A 23,327-nucleotide genomic window follows, 5' to 3' on the forward strand; every position below is an offset into this window, starting at 1 on the left:
ATAGAAAATGCAGACATCTGCCTCATAGGATAATAGTGAGTGTTTAACTGCGTTAACAGAGGTAACTGCTTGGAATAAGGCATGGCTTGGGATAAGAGCTAAATAAACGTTAGCTTTATCATTAATGTTGTTATAGTAGCCAACAGAGTCTTACACAATCTGCTTTCTACCTGGCTTTCTCTGCTGCAGCCACGCTGCAGCCTCAGTTCCTTCCAGAGCCAGGCACACTTTCCACCCCAGGGCCTTTGCACCAGCAGCTCCTCTGCCTGGAATTCTTACCTCTCCACAAATATTACCTTCGGGCTCTTTCTGACCATTCTGTTTAATATCAAAACCTCCACCACCCACCATTCACCCCATCGCTTACCCTGCTTTATTTTTCTCCATAGCATTTATCAACGTCTGGTACATGCATTTCTTTCTTACTTATTTACCATCTGCCTCCTCACTACACACACTCAAGGATAAGCTGTATGGGAACAGAGATGTGCATCTCTCTTGCCCACAGCTCTCTCTCAGCACCCAGAACATTGCCTGGCATAGGTGGGGGTGCCATGATTATTTGTTGAATCAATGAATGTATCTTCAAAGCAGCCCCAAGAGACAGATATTTGCATCCTCTTTTTGTGGAGGAGCTTTGAAAGAAAGCCTCAGCAAGGCTGGAAGCTTGCTTGAGGCTGTGGCTTGCCGGACAGAAATTGTTTGCCTCCAGAGCCCTGTTCTCTCCCTGCTCATGGGTCTAGTGACCATCTGCCTGCCACCCTCACCCTTCCCTGGCACAGTGCTTTGCTCTGAGTGAGGAGGAGGCTCCAGAAGTGTCAGGAAGGCACAAAGGTATTTACCTTAGTCAGCTCAGGCACATACCATAGACTGAGTAAACAGTCTGTTAAACTGTTAAACTTTTCTGCTAAACAACAGAAATTTATTTTCTCATTGTTCTGGATGCTGGAAGTCTGAGATCAGGGTGCTGGCATAGGCGGGTTCTAGTAAGGACCCTCTTCCTGGCTTGCAGACGGCTGCCTTCTCACTGTGTTCTCAAGTGGCAGAGTGCGAGAGCAAATGCTTCCTCTTATAAGGCCACAGTCATATCGGATTATGGCCCCACTTCTTGGCCCCATTTAACCTTAATTACCGCCTAAAGACCCTATCTCCTGAAACAGTCACATTTGGGGTTAGGGCTTCAACATATTAATCTGGGGCGACAGAGTTCAGTCCATAGCAGTATTGCAGAAGCCATTGAAAGGGGAGGAGAAGGGCCCCAGGAGGTGGCCCTGTGCTGCCTGCCTCCCATTCTTCTGTGGGTGGTCCCATCCCCATGGGAATGCATGGCCCCATCCTGGGTCTTTGTGAATTGGCAGAGGGATGAGCATGATCTCCTTTGATCCTCGCAATAACTAGATGAGGTCAGCGTTATCATCCCCATTCTACTGGGGAGAAAACTGAGGCTCTGAGAGGTGAACTCACTTGCCCAAGGTTCGCCAGCTAAGAAGTGGCAGGTCTGTGTTCTTAACTACTTTGTGAAGTTCCCTTGAAACTGTCTGGGGACATCTCCCGCAGCCCACAGGACTGAAGGACCATGGCCTGCCCTCCAGGTGCCCGGAGTCCCGTCTGGACAAGATGAGCACATGGGGTGTGGCAGTGGCACTAAGTCCCGGGTGCACGGCCAATCAGCAAGTGCAGCAGGAGCTCAGACAGCAGTGTGGGCTGGGCTGGTCATGCAGGCTGAGACAGGTCCAGCCAGATGAACAGAGAGGCTGGGCACTCCTGGGAGACTGCACACTCTTCCTCTCAGGATCATGCAAAACAGAGTGAGGCAGCAGGCAGTGAGCTCACTGTTCGCCTGGAGCAGAGGCTGAAGGGCAGCCGTGATGGGAAAGCTGAGAAGGTGGGCAGGATCAGGGGTTGGGGGTCCCAGAATGTGCCCGCAGTTCTGTAGAGACTGGTATTCACATGTTCTTCTGCCACTGGGGGAAGAGTTGGCATTGGCAGGATGTCACCTCTGAGGTCCACAGCTCCCCTCAGTATCTGGCTGGGCGGGGAGGGTCAGTGCAAATGAACAACATGGTTGGGGTGAGGTGCACAGCAAAGGACAGAGCTGAGCTCCTTTCCTGGGGGAGGTGAAATGGCAGCTGTCAGCCATCCCGGTGACCCTCCCGCTGCAGCGTGGCCTCAGGAAGGTCCCCATGGCTGGTGGCATCTTCAGACATTCACCAGCAAATTTTCAGGCCCCTCCCAAGAGGGTGCGTCCAACCAGTGGTGTGCTGGTAAATGGTTAACAACTGGCTCTCTTGAGGGTGGGTGGGGTGGAGCACTGTTTTGCAGCATTTGATGATTTCCATGGTGTAAATGCTCCCCCTGTGACCAATATCAGCTACCAATATGACGTCACTGAACACAGAGCCAAGGCGAGTCGCACTGCTGGCTGTCATGAGCCCATCTGAGCTCTGTTTCTGCTCCGCCCCCCGCCCCCCGCCCCCACCAGTACCACGGCTCCAACAGCGCCATTAGCAGGGGCCCTGGGAGGAAGGAGCCAGGCACCCTGGGTGTCCCAGAGCCTTGGGCTCTCAGATCCGATTGGCTCTTCCCCTGGAGGTTTACCTGGTGTCTTATCCTAGTCAGCTCCAATCACCAGTCCTGTGAGAGTCCCCAGGGTCGGTCTGGGGCTCCACCTGTGGGCCTCAAAGTTAGAAAACATCAAGGGCCCAGAGATCCTAAGTTAGATCCAAATCCCAGAAGGAGGCCGTGGAGCAGCTGAGGCCAAAGGCAATGCAGGTGTCACATGTAGGCTGCAGGCCTGGCCTCACCAGCCTGGTACCCACATCCCATTCAATTGCCAGTCTTCAGGACCACTTGTCAAAAGACCCACCTTGGAATCTGTGTCTTCTTGTCCTCCTTCCACCCCTCCTGGGGTAGAACCTAAGGGACCAAGATGATGGTTCACAGGGTTGAATGTACCTGAGGGGAAGGACCACAGATACCCGCTGTGTGGCGGCTCAGGGGGCTGGAGGAGCCAGTTGTGGAAGCCGCTGGAGGCCACTTGTGGGCTTCCCACTTCCGCTGCCCACTGGTGCAAGGGTTGGGCTGCCTGCTGGCAGGCGGCTGGCCAGCTGAGGCTTTTGCCCAGATGTGGCACATGAGTTGGTGAGGGTGAATCTGAGCTGGTGTCCCCAAGGGGTCCCCATGTGAGCGTGGGCCCCTCAAGGGCACTCTTGTCCTCCCGAGAAACCTCACCCCTTCTCTCCTGGTTGCCCCTCCTTCCCCACCGTCTGCTATAGGTTTTTCATCATCAAAGAGAGCTTTCTTCTTTACTACTCTGAGAGCGAAAAAAAGAGCTTTGAAACCAATAAATACTTCAATATACATCCTAAGGTGAGGGGGCCTCTGCCCAGGGCCACAGTGAGGGAGGGCCCAGCGGGGACAGCGGGGGATGGTGTCCTCTGAGGGTAGGGTACTATCTGGTGTCCTGCTCTGGTCTAACAGAGTCTGGAAAACAAATCTGTTTTGGGGCACAAGCCACCCTGGCCCCCTCCTGGGCTGGGTCCCCGCCCCTCTGTGCCCCCTCTGGGAGAGTTCTGGTCTGGCTTCTAGCCTCAGGCCCTTGGCAACAGCTGGATATGGCTGAGAACTCCCAGAGCCTTGAGTGACCTGGGCTGGGTGGGGTGGGGGCCATCTGTTCCGGTTCTTTCTCAGGGTGTCATCCCTCTGGGGGGCTGCCTGGTGGAGGCCAAGGAAGAGCCCAGCATGCCCTATGCCATGAAAATCTCCCATCAGGATTTCCACGTGAGTAAGCCTCTCTCCTCAGCCTGGGCTCAGCAAGGGCAGAGCAGCTTCTCTGGGACCCCAGGCTCCCTGGGGGCAGCCCCTCCAGTGGGCTGGCCTGGGAAGAGTGTCAGTGGCTTGAGGTTGTGGGGTGGGAGAGCAGAGCAGGGCCTGCAGAGGCCTGGCCGTGGCCTCCATGGTCCTCAGGGTGGCCTCCTCTCAGGCACACCCGTGGCTCCTCTTCCTGGCAGGGAAACATCTTGCTGGCTGCCGAATCGGAGTTTGAGCAGACCCAGTGGCTGGAGATGCTGCAGGAGTCTGGGAAGGTGTAAGTGCACACGGGCAGGAGGGGGGCAGCCTGAGGGTCCAGAAGGGGAAGGGGTGTGGCCTGAGCCAACCCTGATCTCCCTGCCTCTCTGCTGGGATCCCGGGGGGCACTGAGCACCCCGGGAGAGGTCAGGGTGGGGAGGACAGGGCTGTGGAACTGGTTAGTGCGGGGAGAGGAGACAGACCAGGTTTAGAGCATCTTTGGCGGGGCGGGGGACGGGGGGAGGGGGAGAGTCCTGCTAAGTGAGTTTTAAGCAAAGTGAGCTCTGCTTGTCTAGAGTCCCAGATGGCAGACGTGGACACCATTTGTCTCCAACTCTCGGGAGCAAATCCAGCATCACTGGGAGGATTGGGCTGCCTCCCGACACCCATCTCATCTCCCCAGGCCCATCGTTAATCCTAGCGAGGACCAGAGCCGGTGCTTTGTCGATCACAGTCCAGATCACAGAAACCTCCAGCCCAGCACAGGCCATTTGCACAGAAACCCCTGTCCCAGCACCTGCCTATTCATGCTGGGTTGTGCTTTTAGTCCACAAATAGTACTGAGTATGTTCCCTGTGCCAGGCCTTGTGCCAGCTGGTGGGCATTCAGAGGTGTAGAAAGCAGCCCAGGAAGCCACCTCTTCCTTGCTGTCGGCTCAGCCCACCGTGGCCCACTTTGCAGCCTGGGCCAGCCTCCAGGGACTGTAACTGACCAATGCTGGTGGCATGCCTGGAGCCATGGCTGCCAGGGTGAATGCGAGCTGGGATTCTGGAGGAGAAAGGATGGCGAGTACACACCATGCACCTTCTCTTTCTGCTCCACTCTTCAGTTTTAACGATTTTGTGTTTCTTCCTCTTCTCTCCTGTCCCATCTGCCCTCCCTCCCCAGGACTTGGAAGAATGCCCAGCTGGGAGAAGCCATGATCAAAAGCCTAGAGGCCCAGGGGCTGCAGTTGGCCAAGGAGAAGCAGGAGTATTTAGGTTGGCTGAGGGATGGACTGGAAATGGAGACTCCCTGATGGTAGCATTTCAGGGCCGGGGGCTGCAGCCGGGGGCTTGATGCAGGACTGAGGGAGTGTGTGTTGGGTGGGGCTTAGCAAGCTACTGGGAGCCCGAGACCGACTCAGAACCTGAAGGGCGTTATGACATGATACATGTCCTCTGGGCCAGCACGACAGGAGGCAGGAGAGCCTGGTGGTTAGGAGCTGGGTTCTGGACCCAACTTTGTCATTTATCCATCAGCTGTGTGTATCTTTAGTAGCTTAGCCTAAACCTCAGTTTCCTCATCCTTAAAGTGGAGACATTTTTGTTCCTAGCTTTTAGAGGTGGTATGAGGATCAGGTTAAATGAGAAAATGCCTGGAAGCACTTGTGCCAGGCATGCAGTAAGGGCCTCACAAATGGAACTGATGTTGTTATCCTGCCCTGGGCCCCCAGGTCCTGGACTTGGCCCCAGTCGTAACCCCCAGCCCACTTTAAGGTTCTAGGCCCCTGTGCTCCTGACTGGCTGGTAGGCATGCTCTGTTTGAGAAAGAAGGTGAGTCTGGGAGGTTGGTCCTTTGCTTGGGACCCTCTCCCCTGCTGCCTCCTTAGACATGTTGGACCCCAGCACTGGTTCCCCTCTGCCTGCTACAGACACCCTCTGCCCCCAGGACCTGCTCTGCCTCACGAGCCAGACACCAGCATAGAGGTTAACGGCACCACAGGGGTGCAGGGACCCACCTGAGCTCCCAAAGATGAGCTGTCATTGTCTTGTGACTGCACAAAGCTGGGACAGTGCTGGGACAGGAGGGTGGCAGCTCAGGGCAGCACGGAGCTTCCATGCCCAGCAGCTGCCCCTCCTCTGGCTGGCCTGGGCACGGAAGTGCCGACCTCTTTCCTGGGAGGGGCTGGGGGTGATGGCGGTGATCGGAGGCGCTGAGCCCTGAGGACTGGATCTGGAGTGAGCTTTTCATGAGTGTGTGTGTGTGTGTGTGCTTGCTTTGGCAGATAAACTGATGGAAGAGACTGAAGAGCTCTGCCTTCAGAGGGAGCAGAGAGAGGTAGGGGCACGTCAAGGCCACTCCCCACTGCCTCCCGCTCTGCGGGCCCTTTCGCAGCCACAGTACACTGGTGTGTGTTCCTGATACTGGGGAATGATACAGGGGAGATGGGCACCCACACAACTTGCTGGGAAATCAGACAGGCAGAGCAGGGAGGCCAGTGGGATGACAGTGCTTGGGACTTGCTGTCGCTTCTTGGCAAGAAGTGTATTTCTCCTTGCCAGTCCCTGGGGAGGAAAGTGAAAAGGATAGGTGATCACTTTCTAGAGAAAGAGCCATTCAAAAATTTTATAAGCTGTGTCAGGACGTAATGAGCTGCTTGTTACTGTTGATATTCACAGGAGGCTGTGGCAGCCTTTCTCATCTACAGGGTGGCTGCTGGCACCATAAATGTGATTGGGTTGAATGATATCAGGGGTTCCTTCATCCTTTAAATGTTAACATACAAGTTCTAAGGAGGCCAAGCTTTGGTTGGAAGCAGCTTGTGGGGTGAAGGAGACCCTTGCCTCATTTAAAGGCAAGGGCTGCTGAAGTCCACGCCACTTGGGATCTCCATGCAGCACAGGGCCTTGCGTATTCTGAGAAGTCATGATCACTGAAGGGCAGGGTAGGGTAGTGGTTAGTGGCATTGACTTGGAGCCAGGCTGCCTGTGTCTGGATTGGACCTTCACTGCTTCTGGCTATGTGACCTTGAGCAAGTTATCTAACCTCTCTGAACATTAATAGTCTCTGAAAAATGGGGATAATTATAGAACCCATCTTATCAGCAATGTTTTGAGGATTAAGTGAGATGTTACATACAAAGTGCTTAGCACATAGCATGTGCCTAGTGAACATCTGAGGTTTTTGAGTATTACAAGCATTAATTATGAGCCCATCCTGCACGTGAACTGCCTGAGCCCCAAGCCACAGAATGCCGTGCCCTGAGGCGTCTGCAGAGGGAGGGCCTGATTTGGTCCACTTTTTTTAAAAAATAAATTTATTATCTATTTATTTTTGGCTTCTTTGGGTCTTTGTTGCTGCACACGGGCTTTCTCTAGTTGTGGCAAGCGGAGGCTACTCTTCGTTGTGGTGCAAGGGCTTCTCATTACAGTGGCTTCTCTTGTTGCGGAGCGTGGGCTCTAGGTGCGTGGGCTCAGTACTTGTGGCACATGGGCTTAGTTGCTCTGCGGCATGTGGGATCTTCCCGGACCAGGGATCGAACCTGTGTCCCCTGCATTGGCAGGTGGATTCTTAACCACTGCGCCACCAGGGAAGTCCTGGTCCACTTCTCTTTGCCTGGGTCCTGTTCCTCACCTCTCTCAGGCAGGTCCAGGCCTGGGCCCGTCAGCCTGGGCTCAGTGCCTGCCTCTCTGACTTGACTCTTGCAAACTCCTCACCCTTTCCAACCACCCCTCACTGGGCTCGGAAACAGGCTTGACAGTCAAGAAGCGTCATGGGCCTGCAGCACCCCAAACACTCCCAGAGGCTGGCAGCGTGCCTGGCCCAGGACGGGTGCTTGATAACTGTTGTGGAATGACTCCATGAATGAATGTTTTTGATTGTTATAATTTTACATTACATCTTGATTTTAATCCAGTAGGACAATCCACCCTCATTTTTCTTCTTCCAAAAATTTATCAGATATTCTTGCCCATTTTTTCTTCCAGCTAGACTTCAGTATCATTTTGTCAATTACAAAACAAACACAAACAAAAAAACCCAAAAAAAAGCCCCCAAACCCAAACCCAAACAAACAAAAAAGAAAAAAAAAAAAATGAAACAGCAAATCTATCGAGGATTTGTATTAGGATTGCATGGATTTGAGGATTGGCAATGTGACGGCATTGGACCTTCTCCCCCTGAGCAGTGTGTGGGCCCCCGGGTCCGGGCTCTCATCTGGGCCCCTCCCACATTAGAGCTTTGGCATTTTCTTCATACAGTTCTATACATTTTGAGAAGTGAGACTTCTGGGGGAATGTCAGCCACTTAAAGGCAGGTAATTTAGGAAGCCAGGGGATGGGATGGAGCGACAGATACAGCCACTGGCAGAGAGAGAGACAGACTTACCCATCAGAGAGGCTAAATCTGGGGCAGCAGTCAGCCCGAGGAAAATTTAGACACTCTATCTAGGTCTTTAGCCAGGAAATGAGGCCAGCGGAGACCCACTGCTCACAGACGTTGCTTAAAGCCATAGCTCACTGAAGGAGGGAGGCCTGCCAGCTGTGAACTTCCTGGGTTTTGGGTACAAAATGTTAGCGAGACTCATTTGGGTCCAGCTGGTACCTCAGCGAAGGCTGCTCTGGGTCAGCAGGAAGGAGAGGACTGTGCTTAGCTTCTCACTCCCAAGTCAGCTGTGTGCTCTCGATCAGGACTAGGGCTCACTGAGTCATTCTGTCAAGGGTTTTCCTTCCTTAACTTGCTCATCTATCCACCCACCCCCCTCACCCACCCACAGAGATGGTCTCGGAGTGCCTCGCTTGGGCCACTAAGAAAGGCATTTAGTACATGACCCAGCGAGAAGATGAAGATTCTCTGGTCTCTAAGAGGCAGTCTGGTCTAAAGGGAGACTCAGGGTCTGGGACCAGTCTATCACTGACTGTATGACCTTGGGCAAATTAGCCTCTGTGACACTCCAATAAGAGCGATGGCTGTGCCTGGCTAGCTCCCAAGTTGCTGTGGGGCTCAGTGAAAAACAAGGCAGGGCTTGCTTTGTGGACAGGTAAGGCCTGTGCAGATGTGCACTGGTGATGGTGCACCCTGACATCCTCCACGTGGCAGAAAGGGCTGGGGACTCTAGGGGCACGAGCTGAGAGTTCAAAGGGAGCCATCCTGGGCTCTTCTTCCCCAGGCTCAGAAGACAGTGCCCTTCTTTGGGTGCGGGTCCCTCAGGTGTCCCTGGCTCCCTGTGGCCTCATCACTCTTATCCCCAGGAGCAGGGCAGCCTGCCTACCTTTCCTTTTCTGGTTGAACTGTGAGAGCTCAGCCTCGCATGTGGGCAGGCACACAGGAAATCAGAAATGCCCAGGCCAGTCAGGCAGGGTTCCTGCCAGGCAGGGTGCTCCTGGTCAGAACTCAGACACTTGGAGCTGGAAAGGTCCACCCCTTTCAAAGTGAGGCTCTCTGTCGACCTCCCTGAGGGACATTGATCCTGATTCTGGCATGGGCAGCTCAGCACCCTGGAGGTATCCTTCGCATTATTCTCCGCTATTTGAAAGCTCTTCCTTGCGTGGAGCTGGAATTTGCCGTCTAGTGCCTTCTTTCCAACCTCATACTTTGGCAACTGAAGTCAGGTCCAAGAGTCAGTAGCACACGCATGATGTGGTGCAGAAGGGCTTCAGCTGCAGCCAGTCTGACCTCAGTCTGTGGCAGCAGTGCCTCAAACACTCATGCCAGCTTGGGCAGCATGAACAGAAGGTCCTGGCTGCTTCAGCTTTACAGGTTGTGTGTTCCACTCCAGTCAGCATTCTTAGGCTGCACCTGGACATCAGCTTCTTTTAAGAATCATCCAGCTGAAATGGAAGGTGGAAAAGAAGTGAGCAACCAGAAAGGAGATTCTCTTTCTTTTTCCTCTTTAATATAGAACTTTTCCCCTTAATGGTAGAAATTGTGCTCTTTGTAGAAAGTTTGGAAAACATGAAGAAAACATATTTTATCCTTAATCCCACAACTGATCGGTAATTACTGTCAACGTTTTAGTGTTTTTCCTTTGCCTTTTTCCCTATATACTATTCTTATATACATTTTACACATAATAGGATCATATCAGATCATATCAGTTTTATTGCCTTTATCACGATACCTTTCATTTTACCTTCTTTAATAGTGTACCTTCAGCACTTTTCCATGTCATTCAACATTCTTGGAAAACATCAGTTCTGATGACCAAAGTACTGATTCATCATATGTGGTGTTCATTAATCTTCAATTTTTGGACATCTAGGCTGTTTTCACTATTATAAAATACACCACAGTGAACATCTTTATACTGAAGTCTTGGTCTACTCTTCTACTTGTTTTCTTACGATAGACTCCTATAGGTGGGATTACTGACTCAAAAGGCAAGAACTTTTAAGACTCCTGATGTATATTTCCAAACTGCTTTCAAAAAATTTGTACTTATTCACACTCCCACCAGCAGTGTATGGACATTTCCATGGGGTTTTAATCATTTACTGTCTCCCATTTTCAATTACAAAAAGATATTCCAGTGTAATAGTAAGTAAAGGGAAATATTTGCAGGTTGCAGTATTGGAGAAAGGGGCCCTCCAGGCTAGGAGGCTAAGGTTGTGGAATGGTGTCCTCCAGCCAGATCCTGTGTGATCTGTTCTGAAGCAGCAGAAGCCAGGTACCTGGAAGAGCCAGGTGCCCTTGTGATTTCTCAGGTCTAAGCCCAGGGATGCTTACAGCCTGTAATTTCACCAGTCCCCTGAACAGCGCTGCCACAGCAGGCGGAGGCCACCAGAAAGAAAGTCAGTCAGGTTTTTCGAATCTGAGGCTACGGAGAGGTTTATCGTCATTTGCAATACCATGTGTCAGCTACAGAGAAGGTATGAAAATAGAGGCTTTCAAACTTTTTGAACTCTTCTTTCATTAAAATGGCAGAGGTCTACAAGCATAAAATTTTGATTATATTTATATTATGGCCGTATATGGCTGTGTCTACTGCCGACACAAACAACCCCCAAACATTCGTGGCTTTGAATGGCAAAGGTCTATTTCTCACTCAGCTACGTGGCTCAGCTGGGGGTCCTGCTTCACGCCCCCTCTCTCAGGGATCCAGGCTCACGGAGCCTCCACTGTTTGCGGCAACACTGGCTGCCGTGGCAGGGAAGGGAACATAGCATGTCATGCCCTGTCTCTTAAAGGCGTCCACCTGGAAGTGACACACTTCCGCTCACATTCCACTGGCCTTGGCCAGTCCCGTGGGCCCACCCAGCCTTTGCAGGTAGACCGTGGCCGTGCCGTGTGCCAGGAGGGGTATCAGCACACATGGGAGCAGCCCTCACAGGGACCATTCGTGAGCCACGCCAAAAGTGCCCATAATAATTAGCAGGGAAAGAAGTAGTGAGCTTTTGGGTAAGAAGCTTAGGGTTGGAGCCCATAGGGTTTGGAAATGGACTCTTCCCTTTCCTTCAGGTTTTATTCCTTCTCTGATTCTCCTTAAAGCCAAGGGCAACTTCTCCCTACAGGCAGCCGTGCTGCATGGCAGGGTTTCCATTATCCTCGAGAACAAAGCTCCTGGGTGAAAAATGAGGGCGTAATTTGGAGCTAGAAGATGAGAGAGAACGTGGACCTAGAAATAATATCCTCCCACAGCGTAAAATATAGAGGAAGAAGGCTTCATTCTCTGACTTTGGGATTGGGAATAGCTTTCCTTTGCCACTTCTAACAGATGCCACTCCAGGGATTTTTAATGGAAATATACACACACATGTTTCCCTCCAGGGTTTGGGGGCCAGCCAATACACCTTAGGGTGTGAGTGACTGGAGTTGGAGTGGAGCAGACTTTTAGAATTGTCATCACATCCAGTCACAGGAAGTAATTTGGGGATCATTTCTAAACCCTGCCCTCAGCATGCTAAGTGGTTTTTGTTTTGTTCTGTTATTTATTTATTTTTAAAATTTTTATTGACGTATAGTTGATTTACAATGTTGTGTTAGTTTCAGGTGTACAGCAAAGTTTTATATAGATATAACTGAATATATTCTTTTTCTCAGTGTGTTTTAAATGAGCCCAGCTCATCGCAGATCTCAGTTTCGTTGAGACAGTGCATCACTGAGTGGGGCCAGGGCTCCTCGGGGCTTCATGCCACGTCTGGTGCAGGCTGTGCTGAATCCCAGCGGGTCCCCTGGGGTAAAGTGGGAGTTCCTGACCACAGGGGCCCTTTGCTGCCTGTGACACTTTTTCTTTCTCTCTGATTGTCTTCAGGAGCTTGAGCGCCTGAACCAGGTGCTGGAGGCCGAGAAGCAGCAGTTTGAGGAGGTGGTACAGGAGCTGAGGATGGAGCAGGAGCAGATCAAGAGGTGGCGGTGGTGCCCAGGGGTGGGAGGGGAAGACGCGCCCAGGCCTGGACATGTAGGACCCATGTTTCCCATCAGGCTGGAAAGGCCTCCTCCCAGGAGATCCTCACTGCGTGATGACTTGGTTTGAACCCGTCCTCCCAATGCTCCGGACCTTGGGGTGTACCCGGAGAACGATATAGACCCCACACCAATGGGCCATGGGCAGGTGCAATCAGACATCTTCGCAAGTAACAGGCACCCCCTGCCTCGGTCAAACCTCCCTTCCCCAGGGCAGACAGGTCAGGCTGATCAGAAGGTGCCATTGGCCAAAACCCGCAACACTCCCTGTCTTTCCTCACAGTCTTTTCACATTCTGGCCAATGATGTCTGTCCCTTGGGATCTTTAGTCTGTGTATGGTTTGCAAAGCCATGTGCACATTATAATCATCTAAGAGGATTAGAATCTGCTGAAGGTAGGGCCCAGAAAGTCACCTACACATGAACAAGTTCCGTTTCAAGAGCGCATTCATGAGTCCAATTTGTTCTTAAGTCCAAAGTTAGCCTAGGTATCCAGCTAACACAATCAGCTATATAGTACTCTACTTTAATAGGTTTATAATACTGTTCACACAAATAATACATAAGAAACAACACAAAAGATAAAGAAAACATTTTTAACCTTACAGTACAGTAGCTTGAAAAGTACAGAGGTACAGTACAACGGCTGGCATACAGGGGCTGGCATCCAGTGAACAGGCAAGAAGAGTTACTGACTGAAGGAGGGAGAGGAGGTGGGCGATGGTAGGACTGAAGGATTGACAGCAATAGGAGATGGAGGGCAAGCTGCAATGTCACTCAGGCCTGACGTTGATGGCACAGGTTCTGGTTCCTTGCTGGATTCAATTCTATCTACCCTGCTGAAAAAACAATCCAGTGATGTCTGGGTAGTAGCTCTTTCCTGGGCTTGAAATAAAGATACTGTACGACTGTACTCTGTACTTGTAGAGGATGCACACACGTGACAATGTATGCCAGACACGTGAACTAACTTCCGTGATTGGACATGCAAACACATGTTCACATCTTCGAAAGTTCGAAACTTGAAGGTTCATATGTAGGGGACTTAGAGTATTTTAGAAGGTTCTCCAGATCACTCTGATGTAGCCCGTCCATGAATTTGGAGACAGCTGCTCTGGGCACCGTTGGTGGTGGCTGGTTGTTTTCACCATTGTCATCGTCATTGATAGCATCACCTCCACCATCATCACCACTGATTATCCGTGATGGCATCACCTCCACCATCATCATCATTGAGTATCCATGATAGCATCATCTCCACCATCATCACCACTGAGTATCCGTGATGGCATCACCTCCACCATCATCACCATTGAGTATCCATGATAGCATCACCTCCACCATCTTCACCACTGATTATCCATGATGGCATCAACTCCACCATCATCACCATTGAGTATCCATGATAGCATCATCTCCACCATCATTACCACTGAGTATCCGTGATAGCCCAGAAAGAGTTTTCTTGTAACAACCTTATAAAAGAAAGTCATTAGACATGTATTTTGGGGAGGGAGAAGCTCAGAGGATCTCACTAACTTATAGCCAAGCACCTGCTCACTTTCAGAATTGTGCCAGACACTGGAATAGAAGATAAGCCGGCTCCGTTGAGGATCTGGTCAGGAAAACAAGACTCACACCCAGGAAACATCAACAATGTTTCCAATAATGTACAAACAGGTGCTCAGAGGCGTAGCACAGACTCCCTGTTTTATAGAAATTAAGATTACATGTGTGATCCTTGTGGGCTTCAACAGAGGTTAGAGCTGGGCCTTGAAGGGTGGTAGGAATTTGAAAATTGGGCAGAAGGAGGGAAGGGCATCCCCAGCAGGAGGAAGAGAAACCAAGTGTAAAGGCCTGAGGGGGGCCAGGCTTGTTAAGACAGCGGCAAGGAGTTTGTCACCCCGGAGAAGGACCTCAGCCATGTCCCATGTCAGAGTGAGTAGGTTCTAGCAAGGGCTGTCCAGGGAAGACAGGGTGAGGCCTTTGTTTCTCCAGTGCTCCTCTCTGCCTTTGGGTGGCCCTGGATTTATTCACAAAGATTCACGTGCACCTAGAGCAAGTGACTTCAGCCCCTCTTGGCCCGGATCTCCTCCATTCAGCCCTGGGCCCCTACAGCTGCTGGCAGGACCCAGCCATGCGAGGGGCTGGCCTTCCAAAGAGTCCTCTGAGCCGTATGAGGAGGTGAAGCAGAAGCCTCAAAGGGGCCTGGGAGTTTGGGCATTGCCATACCCAGCCCTCTGTCCCCACAGGGAGCTAGAACTGACTGCAAGATGCCTCAAGGGTGTGGAGCAAGAGAAAAAGGAGCTGAGACACTTCACGGAGTCCTTACAGCAGACGCTGGAGGTGAGGGGCCGCTGGTGGGCCGGCCGGCTGGCAGCCTGGAGGGAGGCAGGCTGGTTGGTTGGGCCACATGATACAGTTTTTTCCAACGGTGTTTCCCCAGAGGGTTATCTGCAAGGGAAACAGGGCACGAAGGGGCACTGATCTAAAGGGCCTCTTCTCTTGGACCATCGAAAACTCCAGCCGACACTTGAGGCCCAAAGCAGGACCCAGAAGGGCAAATTCAAGTTTGCCCTGGCCATGACCGTGGCCTTAGGAAATCCACCTTCTTCAGTGCTTGTATTTTTATATGTGATGGAGGGTTGATTAGGGTGGGCTGTGAGGCGACCCACCACTTCCTTCGTGTGGCTCATTCACTTAGCTTCTCCCCCGGGGTGAAACTGAATGTGAGGGAAAATCCCCTGCCAGGTCGCCTCCACTTGATACCACAGAGACTGTGAGGGAGGAGGTGGCACGTGTCAAGGACAAAGTGCAAACCCTATAGCGTAGCATCCGAGTGCACACGCTGGCCCCAGCCTCTCCTCCCCTCCGTCCCCTCTCACCCTGCTGCCCCTCCGCACCCCACACAATGACACCCCAACCCCTACTTCAAACCACTGAGCACGTGTGCCCCGGGGAAGCCGTGCCTTTCATCCTCCACACGTTTGCCCACACTGTTCCTGCTACCCAGAGTGTGCTCTCACCTCTCCTCTGCCTGGAGGACGCTTCCATCCTTCTAAGGCTCAGCTCAAATATCACCTCAGTCAACATTCCCTGACTCTTCTAGGGAGGGATTTGCTCTGAGCTCTGGGTCCCCACAGCACGTTGTACATCAGCTAATGCGCTTGATACACGAGGCTGTGTTTTCCAAACGGTGAGATTGCGTTTTCGAAACGGTGAGATTGCGTGTTAAGGTCTCTCCATGCCCAGCACCTCGAGTGAGCCTGGCACGTCGTGGGGGATCCATGATGGTTACCAAATTCATGAATTGCCTTGCAGATTGCAAGGTTTCTATTCTTCCTTGACTGACTGGGGCTTCATTTGTGGTGCCTTTATTTGTTTATCTTTCCCTGTCTCCCATCGTGGGAGATGGTTCTCATGGGTAGTTTCAACTCCAGAATTTCTGTGAGATCCCAGTCTGATAAGTGGGGAGAATGTCTAAGTCTGCTCTTGGGCTGGTTCCTGTTGGGTATTTTTCACATGAGCCCAACACACTCCCTCACTTATTCCTGGAGGAACAAGGACCCCAGAAGCTTATGGTGCCCTTGAGCCTTGGGCCCCCATTTTAGTAGGTGCCATGTCCACGTCCACTGCCACGAGCTGGGCTCCTCCCTGACTCCCTCGGTGGAGGAGTAGCCTTGCCTCAGTGGGAGGAAGGAGATCCTGGTTGGCCTTTTACCTCAAGGGAAGAATGAAGACATTTCAGCTGTCCCTCAGAGGACTGAGTGAGGAGGGCCTCACTTCCCAGAACTGAAAGGCAGGTGAGGACAGCCATGGTGGAGAACCTGACTCAGCCTCTTTCTCTTCCTCCCTTCCCTCCATGCCAGGAACTCTCCATAGAGAAGAAGAAAACCCTGGAAATGCTGGAGGAGAATGAGAACCAGCTGCAGACACTGGCCAATCAGAGTGAGCAGCCCCTTCCCAGTGGGGGTCTCCATAGCAACCTGAGGCAGATCGAGGAGAAGATGCAGCAGCTCTTGGAGGAGAAGCTCCTGGCAGAGAAGCGGTGAGGGTCCATTGGGGTAACTCTCTGTGAACTGGACACCTGAGCTCTTGGGTTCTCGTTGGCCTCGATCAGATGGGTCACTCACTTCCTTTTGCCTAGGACTCAGTTTCCCCACCAGGCAAATGGGAAGCAATCCTTCACTATCCTAAACTGACTTGATAATTGTCTCTTGCAATGGTGTGACCTGTACAACGGTCATGAGGCCCGTCTAACAGAGCTTTGTGACAGGCCAGGCAGGTCCTCTCAGCCCCTTTTTACAGATGAGGAAACCGAGCCTTGGAGGGGCTGGAGGACCTTCCCGAGCTCACAGAACTAGCGAGACCTGGATCCAGGACTCCCCTCACGGACCACCCCCATCACCACCTGGGGGACAGGACCCAGCAGGTTCTGGGGCTCAGAAAGCAGGGTCTCAGGGTTTCTCCAGCCAGGTCCCTACGAGGGGCTGCCCTCCCACTGGAAGCCCCCTTGGCGAGCGGGCCCTGAGTGAGCACCTCTCCCCGGGGCAGGATGAAGGAGAACGAGGAGCGCTCGCGGGCCCTGGAGGAGGAGCGGGAGTTCTACTCCAGCCAGTCCCAGGCGCTGCAGAACTCGCTGCAGGAGCTGACGGCGGAGAAGCAGCAGGCCGAGCGTGAGCTCAAGGTGCTGGGCCTCTGGGAGCGCACGGTGCTCAGGGTCCTTCCTTCACCTGGAGGCTATGTCCCTCACCTGGAGATACTTCCCTCACATCCCTGCCCTCACCAGGCAACTTCCTAAGTTATCCCTGCCAATCTGACCAGCCAGGTGCAGGCGGTGCAGCCACCATGAGGGGAAGCCCTGAGCCTGCCCTGTGGTGAGGCATCAGTGTAGACACCTGCCCGGGGCAGGGCCCGAGTCCAGGCCGTGGGGTGGAGGCCATAAACAAGAAGCAGGAGGTGGTAACTTCCACCCACGTCTGGAGGCGAGAAAGCCCACTTGAGCCAGGGATGATCAGGGAAGGCTTCCAGGGGATGGGAGCTGCCCCCCGCCCTAGGACCCGCTTCCCTCTCCTCGCTTCTCCTCTCAGGCTGAGGTGAAGGTCCGCATGGACCTGGAGAGGCGTCTGCGGGAGGCAGAGGGGGCCTTGCGGAGCCTGGAACAAGGGCTCAACTCCAAGGTGCGGAACAAGGAGAAGGAGGAGAGGATGCGGGCTGACGTGAGCCACCTGAAGAGTAAGCCCTGCCCTCAGTGCTGGCCCAGCCCTAGAGCTCTGCCCAGCCGGCCAGGCCTCGCGGAGCCCAGAACAGGGCCCAGAGCACCACTCGGGGCCTGGTGTGCACAGGTGACCCATAGGTGTTGATGGAGTTTCTTCTCCAGATGCCTGCCTTGGGCATCTCCTTGGAGTGGCTGCCTTTGGCTCTTGGATCTAGGGTGGGTGGAAAGCCTGCAGTTCTGCCCTCTGGGCAGGTGACTCAGGTCTCCCAAGGGATGGGGCCCCGTATTTCCCTCTCAACCCCACCAGGATCCTGGGGAGGGGAAAGGCGGGCAGGAGGATGGGATACAGTGGAACTGCGGCCACAGGGTTCTTTGAAGAGTGCATCCGGAACGCAGAGCTGGAGGCCAAGATGCCGGTCATCATGAAGAACTCCGTGTACATCCACAAGGCAGCCACTCGCCGCATCAAGAGCTGCCGCTTCCACCGGCGCCGGTCCAGCACCTCCTGGAATGATGGTGGGTGTGGGCTGTCCCGGGCCCTGGCGGGTGGCATGGTCACAGGCTGTTGGTGACAAGACAGGAAGAGGGCAGGGTGGGGAAGGGGAGGAGCTGGCCCAGCCCTGAGGATGGACAGTGTGGCCTGAGCCCAGCTACCCCAAGCCTTGGACTTCTCCCAGGGTCATGGGAGCCCATGGAGGGGGAGGGGCTGGAGGATGGGGTGTGAGGAAGGGGGGCTGGGGTGGGGACGGCGCCCCAGTGGAGGGAGGGCTGTTCACGGTCAGCCCCTGCGGCCACCGTCTCCCCAGTGAAGCCGTCCCAGTCCTTCATGACCTCCCAGCTGGAAGCCGACAACATGGAGGAGCTGAAGGCGGTGGCCAAGCGGCTCAGCCGGGACCAGCGCTTCCGAGAATCCATCTACCACATCATGGCGACCCAGCCCAGAGCCCCCTCTGCCCTTCCCCGGGGGGGGACGTGATGGGCGCGCCTCCCCTGCCCCCAGGTCCTTCCTTGCTGGGGGCAGGAAAGAGCATTGGGGGAGGCCTGACTCTGCCCAGCTCCTCTCTGCCAGCACTCCCCCTGGGGGCCAGCCTCACCCTCAAAGGACAGGGGTGCCGCCTCCCTCACCCTCACCCCAGACCCTGCCCTGGGTCTAGGCCAGGCCTATGCAGGCCCACGCACGGTGCTGCCTGGTTGTCATGGTAAAGCAAGGGAAGGGCCTGATTGTAGGGAGAGACGTCTGTGGCTGGGGAGTGGGGTGGGCAGGGCCCCCTGCCTCTGTCGTACCCACCGTACCTCTCTGTGCCTCTGCCTTCTCCCCACCTTGACACTTGCTTCCCCGGGGCTTCCCCACCGTCCTTTTGCTTCTGAGACCCACAGGCATCCCTCGGTCAAGGCCTCTCTTTGACCACACTGTGGGGGAGGGAAGAAAGGGACCTGACACAGCAGCTTCTGGCCTGTGGCCTACCCCATGCGCCACCCACACCATTCCTGAGGTTGGGCCCTGGGGGTGGGACCCCCTGCTCACTCCCCTCCTCAGGGGAGCGCGCCCACCTGCAGCCTCAGCACCCTCCAAGGAAGACGTGACCCCCCCCCCCACCCCATCCCTCCTGTATATGTACCAAAGGCCCTGGGCGGGAGCGGTGGCCAGCAGTGATGCTGAGGTCTCTCCTAGAGGACAGGCAGCAAGTCAGGGAGTGGGGGAAGGCGGCCGGGCTCCTACATTATCCGGTCCTGGTCGGGCGGGGAGGCGGCTTCTTCTGGCTACCGTGGCCCTGCTGGTGTGTGGGAGCCCAGCTGTCTCTCTCTCAGCTGCCCCTGCCCTGCTTTGGTCACCTTGCTGCCTCCTGTCCCTGCAGAGGCTTTACCCAGTGAAACAATGTGGCCATGAGCCCTGGAAGATGGGAAGCCTCCCTGCAGAGGCTTTACGCAGGGAAACAATGTGGCCTACGAGCTGGGGCCTGTGATAAGGCCAGGAGCCATGGGTTGCCCAGGGTCATCAGGGATGAAGCTGAAACATCTGTTTGCAGCTTTTGTGGGAGACGCCGCCCTTCCCCGGGGCTGAGGACTGTGTGTTCCTCACCCATGAACAGACTGTCTGCCTGGATCCTCTCCCTCCAGCCCTTGCCTCCAAAACTGCCTGAGTCTGTTGGTCTCTCCTGAGAAGGGGTCCCCCTGGGGTCAGGGTGCTCAGGGGCTCTGGTGGTATTAAAGGTGCTGATCCTCTGCTGCTTGGAAAACAGAGCCCAGTCTGAGAAGTGGACAGATGGCTGCAGGGCAGGGGCCCGCAGCCTGTTCTGTGGGAAAAGGAATGTTACTGACTCAAAACACGGGCGTGTCTACTGCCGAGCCAGCCACGGCCAGGAGGGCTGCCGAGCTCTGCGGTCAGGGCTGCCTGGTGAAACAAACCTCAGCGGTCCCTTCTCAGTGGTGGGTGGACTTGGATGGCTTCGGCCAGTCTCTTCCGAGCCTAAGTGGGATCAGGGGTGGAGGTGCTTCAAAATCAATGCATCTGAGAGGCATGAGTCTAAATGTAAACGCTTTAAATGTGTAGAAACCTGCGTAAATCTGGAACTCACTGACGTAACATGTATGTAGGATGGACTTTGAAATGAGGAAGATTTAGAAACCAAGATTACTATTTTATTTTTTGTTTTTAAAGAATTAAATTAATAATGGTTTGCTCTTGGAGAGAGATCCTTCGGAAATTTTCAAATGCACTTCCCCGCCTGGGCAAACTATTAACCCGAGAGGAAAGTGCTTTTTCACGCACATTCACCAGTCTCTACTTTCTTTCCTTCTATTTCACCCTGTATTTTCCATGCCTCAGGCAACTCTGGGTCATCTTCTACCAACTGATCAATCCATAAGTATTTACTTGTTAAAAACTTCCTCTGTACCCAGCGCTGTAAATAGAAAAAGAGCAACATCTCTATGTGAAAATATGTAGGGGTGAAAAGTACTTATAGGAAATATATTGATCTGATTTTTTACAAAAACAAAACCCTATTCCTTGGCCCATTAAAAGTGTTTCCTGCAGTATGGTGGTCACTGTGGTCATTGCTAGGGAGATGTTGCCCCCTGCAGGCTGAATGTGGAATTATGGAATCACCTCCAGCTCATTTGCACACATTTCCCTACTTGAGAGGAAGTACTCCCCACTGCTACACCTCCAGGGTGGCTTCTTAATAATTAACTGAGAAATCTGTGTTCCCACCCTGAGGTTCTGGCTGTCCCCATGTAACAAGGATTACCAGCCAGATTTTCTGATTTGAGCACAGACCAAAGAGGCAGAGCTGATGGCGTCCATGGTTGCCTCAGGCAGGCAAAGGATACCTAGTTTGATGCTTGCTAGTTTTGGTGTCGGTATTGGAAACTGACAGTTTTACCTGTTCTGTAATCATGTAAGGGAGGGTAAGTGGTGATGACTGGATTCTCTTCCTATTTGATTTGTTCCCTCGCTGGGGTTGGATGATCTACATCACAGCCCTTTATGTGTTGTTTCCAGCATAATTATTAATGACCCCCCCCCCTTTTGCTATCACAAGTGTCCCAGTTTGGATGGTATTTCCATGGTCATCTTGGGTTTAGTGCTTTTCCCCAGTGAGTTGTTAATGGGTGAGATCTGTAAAACACTTGTGTTCTGATCCACTCCCCAGCCTCAGCCCCTGGGGAGGATCCACTGCCTGTTTTTGTCTCTGGAAGGATGTAATTCCTGCCCGCATCCATCCTATCTCACCCAGCCCAGCATGGCCTGGGCAGCCTGTGGGGGCTCGGGTACCGTCCACATGAGATCTGGAGCCCACAGTGAATGAAGATGGTGAAACTGAAACTTGCTCGGGTCCAGGGTATGTCAGGTTTGGTCTAATTGGAAAGTAGTTCTTAAACCCACCAAACAAAGGAGCCCTAGGATAAAGGCCAGCAGTTCCTGGGAACCCTTGTGTTTCTGCATTAAGCCAGGATGAAGCCGTTCAGACCCCCAGGATGCAGCAAGGTCTCCCTAAAGTCAGAAACGCTGTGGCTTTGACTCTTGGTGGGGAAAGATGCTGATTTCTCATCTTGCCCCACCCCTGGGAGCAGAGGTGAAGGGGTGCCCTTTGCAAGACTTTGAGAGAGGATACAGTGGTATCCTTTTGTTCTTGCCACTTAGAAAGAGAGGTCCACTCCTGAACATCCAAAGCAACTGAGAGAAATTTGTTACTCAAACATCAACGTGGGTGTGGATGAGAGATAGTTTGGTCCTCCTGACTCTTTGCACATCCCATCTCCCCTTCCCTTCCCTAGACTTGGGCTTCCTCTCATCACCACCAACCCTTCTGATACAGAAATGAGCTTCCCTCTCCATCCTGCTGGCTTAAAGATGTTCAGGGGAAGCTCAAGAAGTGCCCAGAAATCCTGGGGGTGGGAGGTCTTAATAAACTCCATCCCCTTGTGGTGAATTCTACCTGCAACTGCCACCAAATGTTTCAGTGCAGTCTAGCATTCTGTGTGTCCCTTGGCTTTACCTCTGGGTGACACATGATGATCAAGCAGGGAAGTTGCAGTGAGTCAGGACTGCTCAAAGGCCAGGGCTGGACCACAGGGGCTCCAGGAGCTGTCCGGGCAGTTGCAGAGCCAGTTCAGTGCGTTTGGGGCTCAGACTCTCTGCCTTGTTTGCCCTGGAGGATCTGACACCTGCCTCTGGTCTGAGAGTCCTGCTATGAACAGACTCAACCTGCCCTGTCATTCTGGCAAAAACTAGGACCAATGGGCCTTGGAGTGACACTGACCACAAGGAGAACCTTTCCTCTTGCAGAGCAGTGACCCCATCACAAGGCACTGAGGGGGAGGAAACTTGTCCCACACTCTGCCTGCTGCCATCCAGGGGGTGGGGGCAGGGAGGGGTCTCACTGCTTACTGGCTCTGGAGCTTTGGATGTCACTATTTGAATTTTTTTTTGTATTTATATATTTTTATTAGATAGGAGATAAATTTCTTAAATCTCACAAGGCTGCTCAGAGCCCTTGCGGTTTTGAAGTTCTGTGATCTGAGAACTTGTAGGCCTGGAATCAACAGAGATGTGGCTGCCACCCACAGTACTGACCAAGAAGATGCAGTTCTCAGGGAGGACATTCTGGTTCAGTGTGAACTTGGTGCCGTGCTGTTGTCAGAAGGGATGAGAAGAGGAAAGTTTAGTGTTGCGATGAGAACACAAAGGATAACATTTATCACCCCAAGGAGAAGGTAGTTGCAACTAATTGCAGTCACTTGGAAGGCCAGCCTGAGACAGGAAAGATGTCCGATCTCATGTTCACCCTGGTGACTGAGACCATCTGTCAGCCTCACTTCTTCCCATCTTCATTCAACAAATATTTATTGTGATTCTATTGCATGAAGTCAAGCACCTACCATAAGCTTATTATCCCTATCACTTACTTTTTTTTTTTTTTATTGTGGTCAAATAGTATTGGGTTGGCTAAAAAGTTCATCTGAGTTGTCCATAAGATGTCATGGAAAACCCCAAAAGAACTTTTTGGCCAACCCAATGTATACATAACGTAAAAGTTACCATTTTAGCCATTTTAAAGTGTACAGTTCAATAATGTTAAGTGTATTCACATTGTTGTGCCACCAATCTCCAGAACTCTTCATCTTGCAAAACTGAAACTCTACACCCCCACTCCTTTTTTGGCTGTGCCATGTGGCATTCGGGATTTTAGTTCCCCAACCAGGAATCAAACCCGTGTCCCACCCCCTCTGGAGTAGTGGAGGCCCGGAGTCCTTTTTTTTTCCCCCCCAATTATTTATTTATTTTTGGCTGCATTGGGTCTTCATTGTTGTGCACAGGATTTCTCTAGTTGCTGCAAGCAGGGGTTACTCTTCATTGTAGTGCATAGCCTTCTCATTGCACCGGCTCTAGGTGCACGGGCTTCAGTAGTTGCAGCATGTGGGTGCAGTAGTT

The 23,327-nt window shown here is 52.8% G+C and overlaps 1 protein-coding gene across 1 annotated transcript in view; it reads left to right on the forward strand.

Moving 5' to 3' along the window:
- The window catches only part of PLEKHD1 (pleckstrin homology and coiled-coil domain containing D1), a 30,837-nt gene extending 11,981 nt beyond the window's left edge, over nt 1-18,856 (forward strand). Inside the window, exons 2-13 of the mRNA XM_057732419.1 lie at nt 3,276-3,369; nt 3,691-3,780; nt 4,011-4,087; nt 4,957-5,048; nt 6,056-6,108; nt 12,020-12,114; nt 14,424-14,517; nt 16,041-16,219; nt 16,726-16,858; nt 17,262-17,406; nt 17,756-17,905; nt 18,196-18,856. Coding sequence (XP_057588402.1) covers nt 3,276-3,369; nt 3,691-3,780; nt 4,011-4,087; nt 4,957-5,048; nt 6,056-6,108; nt 12,020-12,114; nt 14,424-14,517; nt 16,041-16,219; nt 16,726-16,858; nt 17,262-17,406; nt 17,756-17,905; nt 18,196-18,365 — 1,372 coding nt within the window. The 3' untranslated portion in view covers nt 18,366-18,856. The remainder of the gene's footprint in view (nt 1-3,275; nt 3,370-3,690; nt 3,781-4,010; nt 4,088-4,956; nt 5,049-6,055; nt 6,109-12,019; nt 12,115-14,423; nt 14,518-16,040; nt 16,220-16,725; nt 16,859-17,261; nt 17,407-17,755; nt 17,906-18,195) is intronic.
- The last annotated feature ends 4,471 nt before the right edge of the window (nt 18,857-23,327 follow it).

The sequence above is a fragment of the Hippopotamus amphibius genome, chromosome 4, assembly GCF_030028045.1.
Source record: "Hippopotamus amphibius kiboko isolate mHipAmp2 chromosome 4, mHipAmp2.hap2, whole genome shotgun sequence".
Lineage (NCBI taxonomy): Eukaryota > Metazoa > Chordata > Mammalia > Artiodactyla > Hippopotamidae > Hippopotamus > Hippopotamus amphibius.